Source organism: Capricornis sumatraensis, chromosome 5 (assembly GCF_032405125.1).
Source record: "Capricornis sumatraensis isolate serow.1 chromosome 5, serow.2, whole genome shotgun sequence".
NCBI classification, from domain to species: Eukaryota; Metazoa; Chordata; class Mammalia; order Artiodactyla; family Bovidae; genus Capricornis; species Capricornis sumatraensis.
Genome location: NC_091073.1, coordinates 107,990,084 through 108,008,365, shown reverse-complemented (window position 1 = coordinate 108,008,365; position 18,282 = coordinate 107,990,084). Strand labels below are relative to the sequence as shown.

Sequence of the window (18,282 nt, the reverse complement as noted above, 5' to 3'; positions counted from 1 at the left end):
AAGGGACTTTGCAGATATCACTTAAACAGGCTTGGCAGGAAGGGTTATCATTTTAGAGGTCAGAGATCTCACACTGCTGGATGGTAGCTTTAAATTTTTAACCCTTAGAAAGAAGCTCTGTGGAGAAGGGTGGTCCTGGCTGATAGGTAATTTTGCCCAGAAGAAAATCAGACGTCTGGCATAGCGATATGGTGTATCTTGCTTCTTATTGTATATTTTGATAAAATTGTCAGCTCTTTAAGATAAGGGTACAGTTTTTAGGCTTGCACCTAGGAAGTGCCCTATCAGTATTTGTTAATTACATTGTGATGGGGTCACAAAGAGTCTGACACAACTGAGCAACTGAGCACACGCACAATTAGATTGTGTTTTTCCTGTGGTCATGTATGGATGTGAGAGTTGGACTGTGAAGAAGGCAGAGTGCCGAAGAATTGATGCTTTTGAACTGTGGTGTTGGAGAAGACTATTGAGAGTCCCTTGGACTGCAGGGAGATCCAATCAGTCCATCCTAAAGGAGATCAGTCCTGGGTGTTCTTTGGAAGGACTGATGCTAAAGCTGAAACTCCAGTACTTTGGCCACCTCATGAGAAGAGTTGACTCATTGGAAAAGACTCTGATGCTGGGAGGGATTGGGAGCAGGAGAAAAAGGGGATGACAGAGGATGAGATGGCTGGATGGCATCTCCGACTTGATGCACGTGGGTTTGGGTGAACTCCGGAAGTTGGTGATGGACAGGGAGGCCTGGCGTGCTGCGATTCATGGGGTCACAAAGAGTCGGACACTACTGAGTGACTGAACTGAACTGAACTGAAGGGAAATATGAGACAGACATCTCGATAAGTTTCTTTTAAGGTTAAAAGGATAGTTTAGGAACTTCCCTGGCTGTCCAGTGGTTTAGACTCCCAAGTTTCCACTGCAGGGGTCATGGGTTCAAGGATCCCTGATCGGGGACTAGGATCCTCTCTGCGGTGCTGTGCCCAGTCTCTCAGTCATGTCTGACTCTTTGAAACCACAGACGATAGCCTGCCAGGCTCCCCTGTCCATGGGGATTCTCCAGGCAAGAATACTAGAGTGGGTTGCCGGGCCCTCCTCCAGGGGATCGTCCCAACCTAGAGATCGAACCCAGGTCCTCCCACATTGCAGGAGGATTCTTTACCCTCTGAGCCACTATGGAAGCCCTGGATCCCCAGTGCAAAAAAAGAGAGAGGCAGAGAGAGTTTTCAAAAGTTTTAGTGTGTTATTAGTTATTGACTTTTCTTGCTCATATGTTTTCCAATACTGAATGCTGTAAGTGATTGGTAATGCTGTTGCTAATTTGGTATCCTGGGTTAAGGAAGTGGTTTTAGTAAACATTTAATATACCAGTACTTTGTACCAATTGTAAAAATTGTAAATTTTAGAAAATTATAAATTTAAACTATAACAATTATAATTATAAAACATTAAATGTGTAGTAAATATTCACAGCTGGTGAGTCTGAACATTAACTTCTATAACACATTCCTAAGGTGGGAAAAAACACCACCTTGATCCCCATCTGGGAAATGCAGTGTGCACATCAACTGGTTGAGTTCTCCAAGGCGTTTTGCTGGTAAATAAAGTGATTTGATCTCAGCCCAGCACCTCCCTAGTCTTATTTGACTGTGGAATCTTTATGTGTGTAACCTTAACTCCCGTGGGACAGTTTCAGAAATACTGTTTTAGAGACTGCTGTATAAGCAGTCCGTACTTTGTGTGGTTCTGATTTGGACAGATTTCAGTCACCATGCAAAGGAAAACTGTTTCTCTGGTTATAGCACTTCTGACAACAAATGTTTGGGTTTTCTACACTCAGTTCTCTGTAGACACCAACTGGGTGTCGTACAATTTAATTCAACTCTGACAGTGATTACCTGGAGTTAGCGTAGACCCCACAGGTTGACTGTGAAATGTTCTATATTTGGGGGTCTTCCCTGGTGGCTCAGTGGTAAAGAATCTGCCTGCCCATGCAGGAGACACAGGTTTGATCCTTGGGTTGGTAAGATGCCATCTGAGAAGGAAATGGCAGTGCACTCCATTATTCTTGCCTGGACAGTCCCATGGACAGAGCAGCATGGTAGGCTACAGTCCATGGGGTTGCAAAGAGTCAGACGTAACTTAGCCACTATACAACTTCACCACCATAGGTTAAGGGCTCAGTCCAGCTAATCTGCCCCCCTACTTTAGACACCAATCACAAATAGTGAATTCGTGGATTATGTCCATTTCTGTCTGACTTGGCTGCAAATTGGGGGTTTCCACGACTCCCTATTTAGGTTTGATAATTTGCTCTGATGGCTCACAGAACCCAGGGAAGTACTTTCCTTTGTGCTATTTCTTTATATAATTATAAAGGATATTATAAAAGTTATAAATGAATAACCAGATGAAGAGGTACATAGGGCAAGGTCCTAAGGGTCCCACATACTTCTGTCCCTTTGGAATTGGGGATATGACACTCTTCTGGCCCCTGAATGCATTCACCAACCCTGAAGCACTCCAAACCCTTTGGGTAGGGTTTTTAATAGAAGCTTCACTATGTAGACATGATAAATTAAATCATTGGCCATTGGTGATTTTTTTTTTTTTTTAAATTTCCAACTTCTCTCCCTTCCTTAAAGGTTGGACATGGGCTGAAACTCTAAATCTCTAATCACACAGTCGGTTCCGGGGGCAACTTGACCATTGTGAAGCTATCCATGGGCCCGTCCAGGGTCACCGTATTAGCATAAACTCAAGTGTGGTTGAGAGGGGCTTGTTATGAATAACAAAAGACGCTTCTCTGTCACTCCGGAACTTTGCAAAGGTTTTAGGTACTGTTGTGCAAGGAACCAGGAAGGAAGACCAAATATATATTTCTCCTTACATCACTGTATCACCATGGTTTAGTTAATACCAGTCCCCCAATAACACGATTCAAATTTTGGCCACCATGATATATTAACTGTGCAAATAAAGAACAGAGTTTGCTGCTAGCTCTTCAGTGTGCAGGTCAGCAAGTCAGTATGTCAGTGGCAGCTGGGCGTCTGTCCTTCAGGTCACACCCAGGCAGGAAAGGGTGCTGTGCTCCATCCTGCTTTCCCACCGATAAACCCGACATCTTACCCATCTTACATACGAAGCTGGGTGATCAAAAGAGGGAAGTGGTCAGTAAAGACGAAAGTCCAGCAAAGAACAAAAAGCGATGTTTCTGGAAGTGAGATTTAAATTGAGCATAAATGAAATAGTGAAGTGAGTAACTGATGGTAAGAGTGTTGACCCTGCTGCCCCTTGAGAGACTCTGGATGTGCAGCCAGGAGCACTTAGTGAAGGCACACTTAACAGCCTCATATTTTAAATTGCAGTGTACTAAATAAATGTTTCACTAATTTTTCATTCCTCTATACATTACAGTTAACAGTAAGAGAGTTTTAAATGTTTTCACATTTTTGAAGCTCAGGGGACAGTTGTGATTTTCCCAGTGATTACTAAGATAGCTTTGTGTGGTTTCAACTTGTGTAGGTATTTTTATGGTCCCACATTACCATGCAAAGCAAGGACTGCCTGGATTTTTCTTGTATTTGCCAATCATCTATCATCTGACCTCTAGTGGAAATAAAGAAAAACTACAGAATGAACTTTGAGGAACTTATAATAATACATTTTCTTCAGAATGGATCTAATAGGTAAAAATCCCTGCACATTATGCACTTTACACTTTGCCCTTACTGTGTGTTTTGAAACCGTATGGTGCACTGTTTGCTGCTGACTTTTCTGGACAACTCAGCACTACCCATTTTGCTTTTGTTGAATACTTCTGATTTGTAATTTTGTTGAAGTTCTTTGAAATCTTCCTGTAGGAATACTTGTTAAGGATTATGTCAAGGTTTCCATGATCCAAACCTCTACTCTAACTCATCCTTCATTGAGAATGAAAAAACCTGCTAAGGGTGTTGAGTAGACCTCTCAGAAACCTTCGTTTCTGTTCCAACAGGAAGTTCTCTAAGATGAATCCTTTCTCTTGGCTTGGCTCGGCATGTAATCTCTTCCCTTAGGTTTGGGCACTGAAGACTGTTTACAAGAGGAGAAAGGTTACTAGGGCACTGGATCTGCTTGAGTTGATTCCTGTCCTTTGTAGCCGACTCGTCACTGAAGTGTCCTCAATATAAAAGTTTACAACTTGCTGTAGTATTTTATCCCAGGGTGTGATTTTTAGCCCTGTATACATTAAATCTTCTGTCGATGTCATTAGACTAGAAAATATAGCTTTCCTTCCCATACTCACAGTGGACAATAGAACTGTGAGCTGGGCTATTGGTTCATCTTTTAAAAATCTGTTTCAACCTATAATCTGTTTAATCTGTGTATTCTTCTAGTAGTTAACCCCACTTGGAAAATTAAGATAGGAACACTTAGAAGCTACAAGAAAGGAGAACAGAGCAAATGGAGATAATATATAAATCTGTAATGAACAGAGATCCTTTTTTGCACATTATGATTATAAATCAGTTCAGTTCAGTTCAGTCTCTCAGTCGTGTCCAGCTCCTCGCGACCCCATGAATCGCAGCACGCCAGGCCTCCCTGTCCATCACCATCTCCCGGAGTTCACTCAGACTCACGTTCATCGAGTCTGTGATGCCATCCAGCCATCTCATCCTCGGTCGTCCCCTTCTCCTCCTGCCCCCAATCCCTCCCAGCATCAGAGTCTTTTCCAATGAGTCAACTCTTCACATGAGGTGGCCAAAGTACTGGAGCTTCAGCTTTAGCATCATTCCTTCCAAAGAAATCCCAGGGTTGATCTCCTTCAGAATGGACTGGTTGGATCTCCTTGCAGTCCAAGGGACTCTCCAGAGTCTTCTCCAACACGACAGTTCAAAAGCATCAATTCTTTGGCGCTCAGCCTTCTTCACAGTCCAACTCTCACATCCATACATGACCACTGGAAAAACCATAGCCTTGACTAGAGGGACCTTAGTCGGCAAAGTAATGTCACTGCTTTTGAATATGCTATCTAGGTTGGTCATAACTTTTCTTCCAAGGAGTAAGCGTCTTTTAATTTCATGGCTGCAATCACCATCTGTAGTGATTAAATACCTGTGACTAAATTTGAACATTCAACAATACTACATTCTTTTTCATTAACAAAAAGTATGGACATTTCAAAATAAGATCTTGAAAGAAAAAGTCATCTGTTATTTATTTTTTCCCCATCACATCTGTTTTCTACCTCTTTATATCTGCAAAATTCACATTTAATTTGAGTATGGTAGAATATTGGCCAGGATAGTAGCCCAAACTAATGCCTCTCTAATGTGCTCGGAATTTCTGCTTTCTGTCAATCAGTAAATATTCTTTGAGCATCTACTGTATAGTCAGGTTTAGATAGATCAGAGGAGAATAGGAAATTCTAAGTTATTAGTGAAGTGAAGTGAAAGTTGCTCAGTCATGTCTGACTGTTTGTGACCCCATGGACTGACCCCATGGACTATACAGTCCATGGGATTCTCCAGGCCAGAATACTGGAGTGGATAGCCTTTCCCTTCTCCAGAGATTCTTCCCAACCTAGGGATTGAACCCAGGTCTCCCACATTGCAGGTGGATTCTTTACCAGCTGAGCCACAAGGGAAGCAACTATTACTCATATCTTTGAGAAATATGAAGTCTAATTAGAGTGACAAAGTTTTCACAGGAAGCAACTGTGAATAAGGCATTGCCCTAGCCTCTCTGCTAGGGCTTTGATCAATCGTTTCTTAACTGCTGTTTCTCTACTGAGCAAAAGAATTGCCTGGGGAGCTTGTTAAAAATGAAGATTATTAGGTACCACCCATTGACCTTTCCCTGTACATCTAAGGTGGGGCACAAGAATGTATTTTTTTCTTTTAAGAAAAAATAAGCAGCTCTTTTCACCGAAGATCCTGTTGTCACCATGACCACCGCCCCTCCTGGTGTACTGTAAGAACAAGCTCTATTCAAAGTCTGGCTTCGGTTGAGGTGTGTCCGTGATGCTAAGATCCACATCTTTGACATGGGGCAGAAGAGGCCAAAAGAAAGAAGCTGAGTTCCCACTCTGTGACCACAGTTTCACATGCGTAGGAGCCACTCTCCTCTGAAGCCCTGGAGGCTGCCTGTATTTGTGCCAACAAGTACATGGTGAAAAGCAGTGGCAAAGATGGCTTTCTCATCCAAATGTGGCTCCACCCCTTCCACGTTATCCACAGGAACAAGACGCTATGCTGTGCTGGAGCTAATGGGCTCCAGACAGGTATGCACAGTGGCCAGGGTCGACACTGACCAAGTCAGTGTCCATCCGCACCAAGCTGCGGAACAAGGAGCATGTGATTAAGGCCCTCCCTAGGGCCAATTCAAGTTTCATGGATGCCGGAAGATCCACATCTCCAGGAAGTGGAGATTTACTAAGTATAATGCCAATGAATTTGAAAACATGATAGAAAAGCGGCCCATCCAGGGTGGCTGTGAAGTCAGATACATCCCTGATCATGTTCCCCTGGACAAATGGTGGGCCATGAGCTCACGAGAACCTGGCACGGTCCTCTGCTTACACGTGCCCACCAGTATATCCTACTTAAGCGAAACAAAAATAATAATTAAAAAAAAAACACAGTAAAAAGATGTAGACAGTTGCATGGTGAAAGCAATTGTCCCTCCCCTCCATTCTGTATCCATTCAGTTTTCTTTCTCTTACATGTTTTTTGGCAGATGGTTCCACACATTATAGTCTGCATTTGCAGGCATACAGGCATGGGTGGGTGGGGTCGTACTCTTCTGCACCTGGCTTTTGTTGCTTTCCAGCATGTCCTGGAGATCTTTCCATATCCCTTCTTGCAGATCTGCCTCAATCTTTTGAAAGGCTGCCTTACACAGCCTGTAAAAGCTCCACAGGAGATTCTAAAGCATAGACAGGTGTGGAGCCCACAGATAGACTGAGTGTTAAATGGGTTTAGAAAAAGTTTTCTTAGATGTTAACTCCTTAAGTCTTGCGGTTTCTTAGCAAGGAACTGAACTCTGCAAACGTTTCTTATACTTCTAGATTCAAGTTGCTTTAGGACAAATTTTCGTATTTTTACTTTTAGTTATTGGAATGTGAGAGTTGGGCTATAAAGAAAGCTGAGTGCTGAAGAATTGATGCTTTTGAACTGTGGTGTTGGAGAAGACTTTTGAGAGTCCCTTGGACTGCAAGGAGATTAAAGCAGTCAATCCTAAAGGAAATCAGTCCTGAATATTCATTGGAAGGACTGATGCTGAAGCTGAAACTCCAATACTCTGGCCACCTGATGGGAAGAACTGACTCATTTGAAAAGACCTTGATGCTGGAAGGATTGAAGGCGGGAGGAGAAGGGGACGGCAGAGGATGAGCTGGTTGGATGGCATCACTGACTCAATGGACATGAGTTTACTCTGGGAGTTGGTGATGGACAGGGAGGCCTGGTGTGCTGCAGTCCATGGAGTCACAAAGAGTTGGACATGACTGAACTGAACTGAGAAACCATCAGTCAAAAATACACGAAGGCATTTATGAAATCAAGATTTTTTTTAATCCTATAGCTGCAGATGTGGAGTTTAAATTTCTCATTAAATTAATTATTAAAACATACATGAAGGCAGTAATGTATATACTGATGGCATAGTTCTTAATTCTTTCCTTTATTAAGGACATTTCTAAGCATACCTTTATATAATTGTTTCTGTTTATCCTTTATCATCAGGACAAGTTTTTTCTCCCCCAGGATGATTTACAAAGTTCTTACTAAATTCTCAAATAATAATCATTTTGGGATGGCATTTATTTGCTCTTATACTGGTTATAAATAGAAGTATAGTCTATCGCCATGAAATAGCAAATCTGCTGGGCACTGTTTGCATTACAGCTTTCCTTAGCCACTATAGACACACCCCACACATAGCTGGACAAGCCGAAAGTAGATTGCTAAAGAGTAGAACAGCATAGTAAGCCCCATAAATAGGAACAGGTTCCATTCCAAGAGTGGATTCGTAAGTACAATTTGTTTGGAAGTCCGATAAAGTTAGCCTAGGTACCCAGCTAACACAGTTGGCTACACAGCACTGTACTGTAATATGTTTATAATACTTTTCACACAAATAATACATAAAAGCGAAACACAAAAAATAAACATTTTTAATCTTATAGTACCTTGGAAAGTATAGTAGTACTTTTCTTTCTGATAGTTCAGTTGGTAAAGAGTCTGCCTGCAAAGCAGGAGACCCCATTTCGATTCCTGGGTTGGAAAAACCCGCTGGAGATGGTTTAGGCTACCACTGCATATTCTTGGGCTTCCCTTGTGGCTCAGCTGGTAAAGAATCCACCCGCAATGAGGGAGACTCAGGTTCTGTCCCTGGGTTGGGAAGATCCCCTGGAGGAGGAAACAGCTGTCCACTCTAGTATTCTGTCCTGGAGAATTTCATGGACTGTATAGTCCATCAGATCACAAAGAGTCGGACGCGACTGAGCCACTTTCACAAAGATCCTTTATTTACTATTTATATCACCGCCTTTATGTACTCAGGTGTCAGGCAGTGACAAGCAGAACAAGCATGTTTTCTGCACTCTAGGGGTAAATAGTGTAACGTAAATTATATTTGATGTGTACGTTTCACACATTCATCCTGGAACAAGTTTTGTGAGAAGCATACCAACAGGATTTTCAGTTTTTTGAAGGGTGTATTCTGTATCAGTGAGCTCATCTCTTGGTTCTTTAGTCCCTCTTATTTTCCTGTCGTGTTCTTTGTTCAGTTCCTTTTTTTTTTTTTTTTTTAAAAAAAAGCTTTATTTATTTGACTGCACCAGGTCTTAATTGCAGCTCATGGGATCTCGTTCCCTGACCAGGGGTCAAACCCTAGCCCACTGCATTGGGAGCATGAAGTCTTAGCCATTGGACTACCAAGAAATCCCTGTTCAATTCCTTTTTATATTGTCTTCTTCCCTCAGCCTTGGTAACCTGAATGTTCTTAGTTAGCTGGTTGGAAATAACTCAGGAAACCGATAGGACGGTTGGAAGGATGAGCCGACTGTTAAAGGTAGAAAGAGTGTCACATTTTTTCTGAGATTATTATGAACTGAAAGAATTTGGTTCAGTATGCACTTCATTCAAAATCCTTGTTAAATATAGTTAAGCACAAAATATGCCAGTACATAGCTTTGATGTGTCAAAAATAAAATCTTCAATGTCATGCTCAACTTGTAAGGAAAAGCACTTAATTTTATGAACACAGTTTATATGTCAGCAAGAGAATAACAGAAGTTGGTTTTTTCTAAACCAAAGATTTAATTAAAAATTACCAGTTTGATTTTCAGTGAAAATATTTCATACATGCAAATTACACATTTTTGCTTTAGCTGATACCTGATAATAATGTATCTTAGGGTTAAAACTCCGGAGAAGGCGATGGCAACCCACTCCAGTACTCTTGCCTGGAAAATCCCATGGATGGAGGAGCCTGGTGGGCTGCGGTCCACGGGGTCGCGAAGAGTCGGACACGACTGAGCGACTTCACTTTCACTTTTCACTTTCATGCATTGGAGAAGGAAATGGCAACCCACTCCAGTGTTCTTGCCTGGAGAATCCCAGGGACGGGGGAGCCTGGTGGGCCGCCGTTTATGGGGTCACACAGAATCGGACACGACTGAAGCCACTTAGCAGCAGCAGGGTTAAAACACTGCATAAAACGTAATTTAGATGTGAAAATGACTGTTGGCATTTTAGTATAGTTCTAGCAGGAATGTCAACCTATTAAGCCAGTATCAATAAGCAAAATAAGGTTTTTGGACCTGCAAAACAGTTTCATTCTAAATATTCTGTTTATTAACTTAATTAATTTGCTAAACTTTGAGGGAGATACTGTCATCTCCATCCTTAGAGTGAGACAAAGAACACACAAGGAAAGTTACCCAAAGTCTATACATAGTTGTACATAGTTCAGAATTTTAACATAGGTAGACTGACTCCAGAGAACTCAACCATCAAAATGTAATTAAAAATTGAAAAAGAATTATCTTCTTTTTCCTTTTAAGAATGGCCATTTGAGTGTCTAATGTGTACAAAAAATATTAAGCCTAATCATAAGGCCAAGTTTCCTGTGTGGGCTCAGACCTCATAGGTAATAAGCCCAGAGCTGTATGAGCTGTGATTGGTACCTAATAGAAGCATAATAATGTTGTGGTAATGGTTACTATTTATTAATGTATTTACTGTACCATTGCTTATTATATGCTAAGCCATATGCATTGCATATTTACCTGCATTGTCCTGTTTAGTCCTAGGAGAACTCCTGCTCAGAGGAATTGAAAAAGTTGCTCAAAGTCCAAACTACTGGAGCTAGAAATCAAATCGGTTTTCCTGATTCCAAAATCTGTGCATCCTACTCAAGCCAATTGACCCCTGTTTTTCTGATGGCTTGAAACTGGACTGGGTAGTCCTTGCCTGGCTTATAGCTGTCCCAAGGCCTCAGCCGACTCCAGAGTTATATGAAAGGAAATATGAAGAGCAGGTTATAAACCACCCTCTCTATTCCTGGAGTTAATCAATCTCAAAGGCCACTCCCCAGCCCCTTTGGTGATATTACTGTGAGGTTTTCGGGCTTGCACAGTGGATCACTCAGTCCTTTATGGAGAAGCTATAAAAATTACTTTGGGGTAGAAGGGTGAACTTTTGAAACACAGGTGAAAACTTGCAATGAAGCAAAATTTTAAATGAATGAATTTCATTACTGCATGCTCCTACCATCTAAGGAAGGATGAGAAAGCTACTAATTCATACATTGAAAGATCATTCCCCCCCCCCCTTTTTTTTTTAACAGACTGTGTTGCCTTTAGTTCCTGTACCAAATTCTTCAGAAATTCAAGCTGGACATTTTTTTTTTAACTTGCTTGTAACTTTGCCACAATGGATTGATTTTCAGATAAGTTTTCAGCACAGTTAATAATCGTCAAAAATTTACTGGGATCATCATGTTGAGAGGGCACTATAAATGATCCTGGGAGAAGTCTGAGCTCAAGCCAGGAAGTCAGGTGTGTAAAAAAGCTCAGTGTTAGATATCCACGAGTGGAGATGTGTGTGAGTAAAGTGTTGCAGAACTTTCTGTGGGGTGATCAAGTGAAGTTTCACCAAGGAGAGTGCTGTAAGATTGCTTGGTGAGGAATGGGGAGAGGATTTGAAACAAGAGGAATATCTAATGAAGTCTGCTGGCAGGAAGATCTTTAAAAATCTGGCCTCCAACTCTTCTAACATTGAGAGGAAGGAATATAAATGGGAGCATTATCCAGGAGGAAAAAAAAGAATGTTTGGCAGATCCCAGGGAATCCTGGTTAGTCATTAATTCAATTCTGTTCTTGTCAAGTGTCACACACACACACACAAAAAGCCAGCTAAGCAACAATTTCAGAAGGTTAAGACAAGAGAAAGTGCTAAAGTTGTCACTGTCCCACTTACCAAAAGGCATGGAGACTGTTCTATAGATGGAAGCTAGTCAGCAAAGGTCAGGCTGTCACCCCACAGGAAGGCACCCCCCTCCACACACACACTCACAGTAGTCTAAGAAACATTGCATATGTTGCCATTAGGAAAAAATGGAGCAGTTTGTATATGAAAGAAGGTTTTTTAAGAGAAATGGAGTGGGAGACTAAAGGAGATTGAAAGTTAGAAAGTTGGCTTTCAGAGGCTGCATCTTACGTGTCCTACTGCATGTACTCAACACATCTGTTAAAGCTGTAGGGACTTAGAAAAGTGAAAGTGTTAGTCGCTCAGTCATGTCTGACTTCTTTGCGACCCCATGGACTCTATGTAGGCTGCCAGTCTCCTCTGTCCATGGAACTTTCCAGGCAAGAATACTGGTGTGGATAGCCATTCCTTTCTCCAGCGGATCTTCCCGACCCAGGAATCGAACCCTGGTCTCCTGCATTGCAGGCGAGCCACCAGGGAAACCTTTGTGACTAGAATTCTGTTAATGGGGGCTGAGGGGTGGGGGTTATCCTTTCTTCTGAGAGAGGAAACTGAAACGTATGTAATAGTTCCTTTTAGATCTACTTAAAGATCTGAAGTAACGTTCTTGGTTTAGGGATATTTAACTTTAATGTTTAATTTTATTTTTTTAACAAAATTTAATTAATTTATTTGGGAAGTCCCGAAAGTACTTTCATGTTACTTGCTTAGGAGTTTTATAAGAATCCTTTAGTAAGCATTAGTAATATAGATTTAGTAAGTATCTTTGTCTTAATTTTCTAAGGAATTTTGTTTGCATTTTAATCAGAAGTAAATGTCCTGCTCCTTTTTAAACGGTCATGTGGGTTTTTCTTTTAATCTGTTTAATGTGGCAAATTTCAAGATTAAATTTTTTTAGCGTTAAAAGCACCTTGCATTCCTGAGATAGACCAAACTTGATATTTCCAAATGAGAGTGGCTTATAATTTTTCTTTCTTGTATCATCTTTTCTAAGTTTTAATATCAAGGTCATGTTATCATAAAATGAGTTAGAAAGTAAGTCCTTTTTTCTACTTGCTGGTGCAAATTTATAACATTGGAATTATTTATTTCCTTAATACTTAATAGAACTTTCTTGTGAACCCATCTGGGCCTGGGATTTTTTTGAGGGTGGGATAATTTTTAATGTTATAAATAACAACTTTAGGACTATGCAAATATTTTTTTCTTTGTGACTCAGGTTTGCCTGTCTTATATTTTCTAATCTTTTAGCATAAAATCATTCATAATACCCTCTTTTACATTTAGTATCGATAGAATCTATAGTTTTCTCCCTCTTTTCCTTCCTACCACTGGTTATTTATGTTTTATCTCATTTTTCATAAGCTTGCCAGAGGTTGGACAATTTTATAAGTCCTTTCAAAGGATCCATTTTTGGCTACAGTGCTCTATTGTACGTTTGTTTCCTGTGTCATCAATTCTGCCCTTTTAGTTTTCCTTCTGTCTGTGTGTTTAAGGTTTATTTTGCTATTCTTTTTGTTACTATTTGAGGTAGATTTTACTACTTCATTAATTTTAACCTCTTTTTCCCGTAATGCATATATTTAAAGTTATATATTTCTGTTTACAGGTTCTGCATTTGACACATTTTGTTATGTAGCATTTTCATTACTGTTCAGCTCAAAATAATTTTTAGAGTTTTGTTATGATTTATCTTTTTATTTGGCTTATTTATAATATTATTTCTTAATTTCTAAACACATGAAGATTTTCTAGTTGCCTTTTTTGTCATTGCTTTCTCTCTTAACTGAACTGTGGCCAGAGGATTTCTGATTTCACACCTGCAGACCTGACTGTGGCCCAGCGTGTGGCTGCTGTTAAGAATGGCCCGCGTGTGCTTGAGAGGGAGGCTGTGTTCTACGGATGTTGGGTGTAGGGTTCTATAAATGTTCATTAGGCCATGTTTTTTTTAATTCTGCAGTTCAAACCTTGTATGTTTCATAGATTGTGTTTTGCCTATGTATTCTATCAGAAATACTGCTCTACTTTTCTTGGCTTTTCCATTTTTCTTGCATCTCAGAGTTGTCTGTGACCATCTTCCTTCTGCCATTTTCTTTACTGTGGGTTGGATGGAGGTGAACTCTGTTTTGGTTGTACAACTTTTTTCCTCCCCCCTCCTTCTTGAAACACATTTTAACTGAGTATTGAATGCTCAGTTAATAGCCGTTATAGGTTAGCAGATAGTTTCTTTAAGCACATGTAAGGTATTGTAATGTGTTCCAATTTTCATTATTTCTTTGAGAAGTCTCTCATCTTTGCACATAATCTATGAAATTTCCCAACTTTTGTTTTCTGCAGATTTACTGTGATGTGAGTTGACTTTTTATTCATCCTGCTTGGGATGTGTTGGGTTTCTTAAATCTGGAGATGAGTGTCTCATTATTTCTGCAAATTTGTAGCTGTTAGCTCATGATATTGCTTCTGCCCCTGTTCTCTCTATTTTACCTTCTGAGGCTCTGGTTAAATGTATGTTACATTTTCATTTTATCCTTCATGGTTCTCACACTCTTGTTTGTATTTCCTGTCATCTCATTCTCTTTGCTGCATTCTGAATAATGTGACCGCCATCCATTTCACTGATTTTCTCTTTCACTGTATCACCTATCAACCGATACCCCCAAATTCTGTGTTAGTACTGCTTTGGCTCTTTCAGGTACTAGTTGTGGTTGTGTTTTTGTTCTGAAACTTTTGGGGAATACAAACATGTAAAATTTTACCCTAATAAAGTACTTAGAAAGTGAGCAAAGGTGCTGTGGTCTTTCATTGATGAACCACTCCTGTGCTCAAGATGTCACGATACAGTTTTTCGAGTTCCTAGTTCCCTCAATCTTTATTTAAATGCTGCTGCTGTATACTCCATGGAATAGAGTATTCCAGATACAACACCTCACACTAATTTAACTGGTTAATTAGGGGTATGAGACCTAATGCAGAATTGTTAGGACTCAGTGCGCTCACCATGTCAGTGATGTTACCCAAATTTGCTAGCCACTCTGGCTGATGACGACCATATTTTACAGTTAGGTGTTTTAATCTACCCAGGAAAGGGAGGCAGAGAGAAGAGATCCGAGAGAGAGAGGGTTTGTGAGCTCTCTGGTGTTACTTCTTAAAAAGACAGTAATCCTGTTGGATTAAGGCCCCCTCCTTATGACCTCACTGAACCCTTATTACTTCCTTAGAGGCCCTATCTCCAAAACATAGTCACACCGGGGTTTACAGCTTCAGCATGTGAATTTTGGGAGGACACAAACACATTGAGTCCATAGCAGGTAGCATTTACATAATGGTTGAGGGTCTTACGGTTTATGTTATAATTACTTATAACATTATACATAAAATATATATTTATAAAATAAAATATACTTATTATGTTATAAATATGTTATACTTCTGATGTCTCTACTGCTGCTAATAGTGAATTTGGGTATAGTCTCAAATATACCCAAATAGTGGTATATTTGGGTATATTCTCCCCCACAGTTATTCAGCAAATATGCAGAGAAAGGAGGCTTCCCTGGTAGCTCAGCTGGCAAAGAATCTACCTGCAATGCAGGAGACCCCAGTTTTATTCCTGGGTGGGGAAGATCCGCTAGAGAAGGGATCGGCTACCCACTCCAATATTCTTGGGTTTCTGTGGTGGCTGAGCTGGTTAAGAATCGGCCTTCACTGCGGGAGAGTTGGGTTCGATCCCTGGGTTGGGAAGATCCCCTGGCGAATGGAAAGGCTACCCACTCCAGTATGCAGAAGTGAAATGAAGAGAAGTCGCTCAGTCCTGTCCGACTCTTTGCGACCCTGTGGACTCTAGCCTACCAGCCTCCTCTGTCCATGGGATTTTCCAGGCAAGAGTACTGGAGTGGGTTGCCATTTCTCCAGTATGCAGAGAAGAGAATAAAATTTATTCTTACACGAGTTTCTGTACTCTTCAAAATGCGTTGGTGAGATTGTTGTACGTTTCTTAGCTAAGTTCTAACCGATCTATTATAGTTAAGTAAAGATTTTTACCTTATTTATATACTGGCCTTATATTTCTTTCCCTTAGCTGTGTTGGAGTAGAAGAACATCATGCCGTTGACATTGACCTATATCACTGTCCCAACTGTGCACTTCTACATGGTTCCTCCTTGAGTAAGTACTAGAAGCTTAAATCAAAATTGGAGTTTAGAACTTAATATATACATGACAATACTTAATGATACTCTGACTAGTTATGTTATACCCACCAAGAACTATAAGAAAGATTTTTCTGAAGATATTGGGAGTGCAGTTTTTGTTTGAATTATTAACTTATTTAACAAGTCAAAGCATTAAGTGAAAAAAACCACTATTGTTCTTAATTGCCAGTGCAAAGCGCCATACTCAAAATACATATTTTTCAAAGCTTTCAACTTGAGAAGTGAAATAAAGTAAACTTTTTCTGATTCTGGCTGTTTTTATCTCTCAATGTTTTTTTAAAAAGGATTGTAACTAGACTTACTGTGGTGATCATTCTGAAATGTGTAGAAATACTGAATCACTATGTTGTGTACAAGAAACTAACACAGTGTTGTTGGCCATTTATGTTTCAAAGACAAAGGCTCATAAAAAAAGAGAACAGATTCGTGGTTACCAGGGGCAGGGGTCGGGGGTGGGGGGCAAGATTGGATCAAGGTGATCAAAAAGTACAAACTTGCAGCTATATGATAAATAAGTACTAGGGCTGTACAACATATAAATACGATTCAGCACTGCTGTATGTTCTTTGTGAAAGTTGTTAAGAAAGTGGATCCTAAGAGTTCTCATCACAGGAAAAAAATTTTTTTCTGTTTATTTTCTGTCTACATGAGATGATGGATAGTCATTAAACTTACTGTGGTCATCATGAAATAAGGTATGTCAGTCAGACCATTATGTTGTATAACTTAAACTTATTCATTGCTGTATGTAAGTTATATCCCAATAAAACTGAAAGAAGAAAAAATCAGTACTATTTGGGACAGTGTATAGGATAAGACTTTAATGCACACGTGCAGTACACTTGGAGGAAAAAATTAGGGCACTGACATGCTAAGGTATTACTTCTGTTGTCCGAATTAGGTCCTGCTGTTGAGTATGGCCTAGAGTCCTATCCCGCTGTCCTCTGTGATGAAAGCAACCTTCCAACAGTCCTTGTCCTGTCCCAAGGACAGAGGCCAGACCAGCTCTCTGCCCGCACTGTCCTTTCTGAGGGCTGAGGGCTTGGGCAGGGAAGCCTCACGTCTTCTGGAGCGCACCAGCAGCACATAGGAAAGGAGGCGGCGGCTGTTCAGTCGCTTAGTCGTGTCTGGCTCTCTGTGACCCCATGCACTGTTGCATGCCAGGTTTCCCATCCTTCACTATCTTCTGGAGCTTGCTCAAACTCATGTCCATTGAGTCGATGGTGCCTTCCAACCATCTCATCCTCTGTCGTCCCCTTTGTTGTTAGCCTCTTACAAATGCTTCAGAATATATTGGAGCATTAGTTATCGTACAAATGTGAGAGCAGAGAAGTGATTTTAAAAAGGCTTTGGGATATATTATAACTATTCTCCTAAAAATTTAGACTGCATACTAGCATTTTTGTGTTACTAAAACTAAAGGGGAAAACTGTAGACTTAATCATTTTAGAATTGTACACACTTGGGTCAGACGTGGGTAACATAGACAATCTCTTTTTTTGAATTCAGTTTTTCCATAGTACTTTTTTAAAATAGAGATTGTGTTCTCTGGTTATAGGCAAGTGATTTTTCAAAAGCAATTTAGTAGCAACTGACTGCTTATCTGTCTTGTTAGAAATATTAACACTTTACCTAGTTTCTAAGAGATTTAGCAATTTAAGCTGTATAAATGTATTGAATCTTTTTTTTGTAAAATACAGATTATCCTTTTTGTTGTTTCTGCAGTATAAAATTTGAGGTTAGCAAATTGGTTGAACATGTATAATCAGTTGTTACATGTATAATTGACTAATTTATTGTCACAAATTAAAAGATATTTACTCATCTGTTTGGCTGCAGCGGGTCTTAGTTGCAGCCTGCATGCTCTCTTTGTGGCGTAGGCTCAGTAACTGCAGCGCAGGCTCTCTAGTTGTGACATGTGGGCTTGGTTGCCCCACACATGTGGGATCTTGATTCCCCAACCAGGGATTGCACCCATGTTCCCAGTAATGGAAGGCTGGTTCTTAACCACTGGATCACCAGGGAAGTCCCATAAATATTTATAAAGTTTCATATTATGTAGTGCTGAAGTATGTAGTATATAACTTGAAGTAATTATTGACCAAGTGTAATTCTTGGAGGAAATAAATAATACTGGCTTGTTATATCAAGAAGAGAAACAGAACTGAAATGTAAGTTTCAATTTGGAATTTTAGTAAATAACCCCCAAATGAAATAATTTGAATTTAATTTCTATGAAATGTTATATGGGTTACTATGAATCAGAATAATGTAGTATTTAAAACACTGCTCCATGTAATACACTCTTATTTTCTTTTTTCCTGTGTGATTTAATTTTTTTAAAAGCTTGTCATGCTCACTAAATTGATTTCACAATCCATAATGGATCCTGAAGCTACACTTTGAATAACAATGCTTCAAAGGGGAGCTCATTGACTATTACCTGCCCCTTCATATTCTTCTCATCCTTGAATAACATAAGATGAGGCATGGACTGTCTTCTGGGCAAAAAGTCTGACTCTAAGTAGCCATAAGGAAAATGGTCCAGATCCAGCAGTCTGTTTTATCCCGTTTTAAGGTTCCATCGCCCCACCCCGCAC

General features: G+C 40.1%; 1 protein-coding gene and 1 pseudogene across 1 annotated transcript in view; both read left to right on the top strand.

Moving 5' to 3' along the window:
• The window catches only part of KDM7A (lysine demethylase 7A), a 69,766-nt gene that overhangs the window by 19,815 nt on the left and 31,669 nt on the right, over window positions 1-18,282 (top strand). Inside the window, exon 2 of the mRNA XM_068973047.1 lies at window positions 15,550-15,635. Within this exon, the coding sequence (XP_068829148.1) occupies window positions 15,550-15,635 (86 nt within the window). The remainder of the gene's footprint in view (window positions 1-15,549; window positions 15,636-18,282) is intronic.
• On the top strand, window positions 5,928-6,622 carry LOC138080172 (large ribosomal subunit protein uL16-like; annotated as a pseudogene).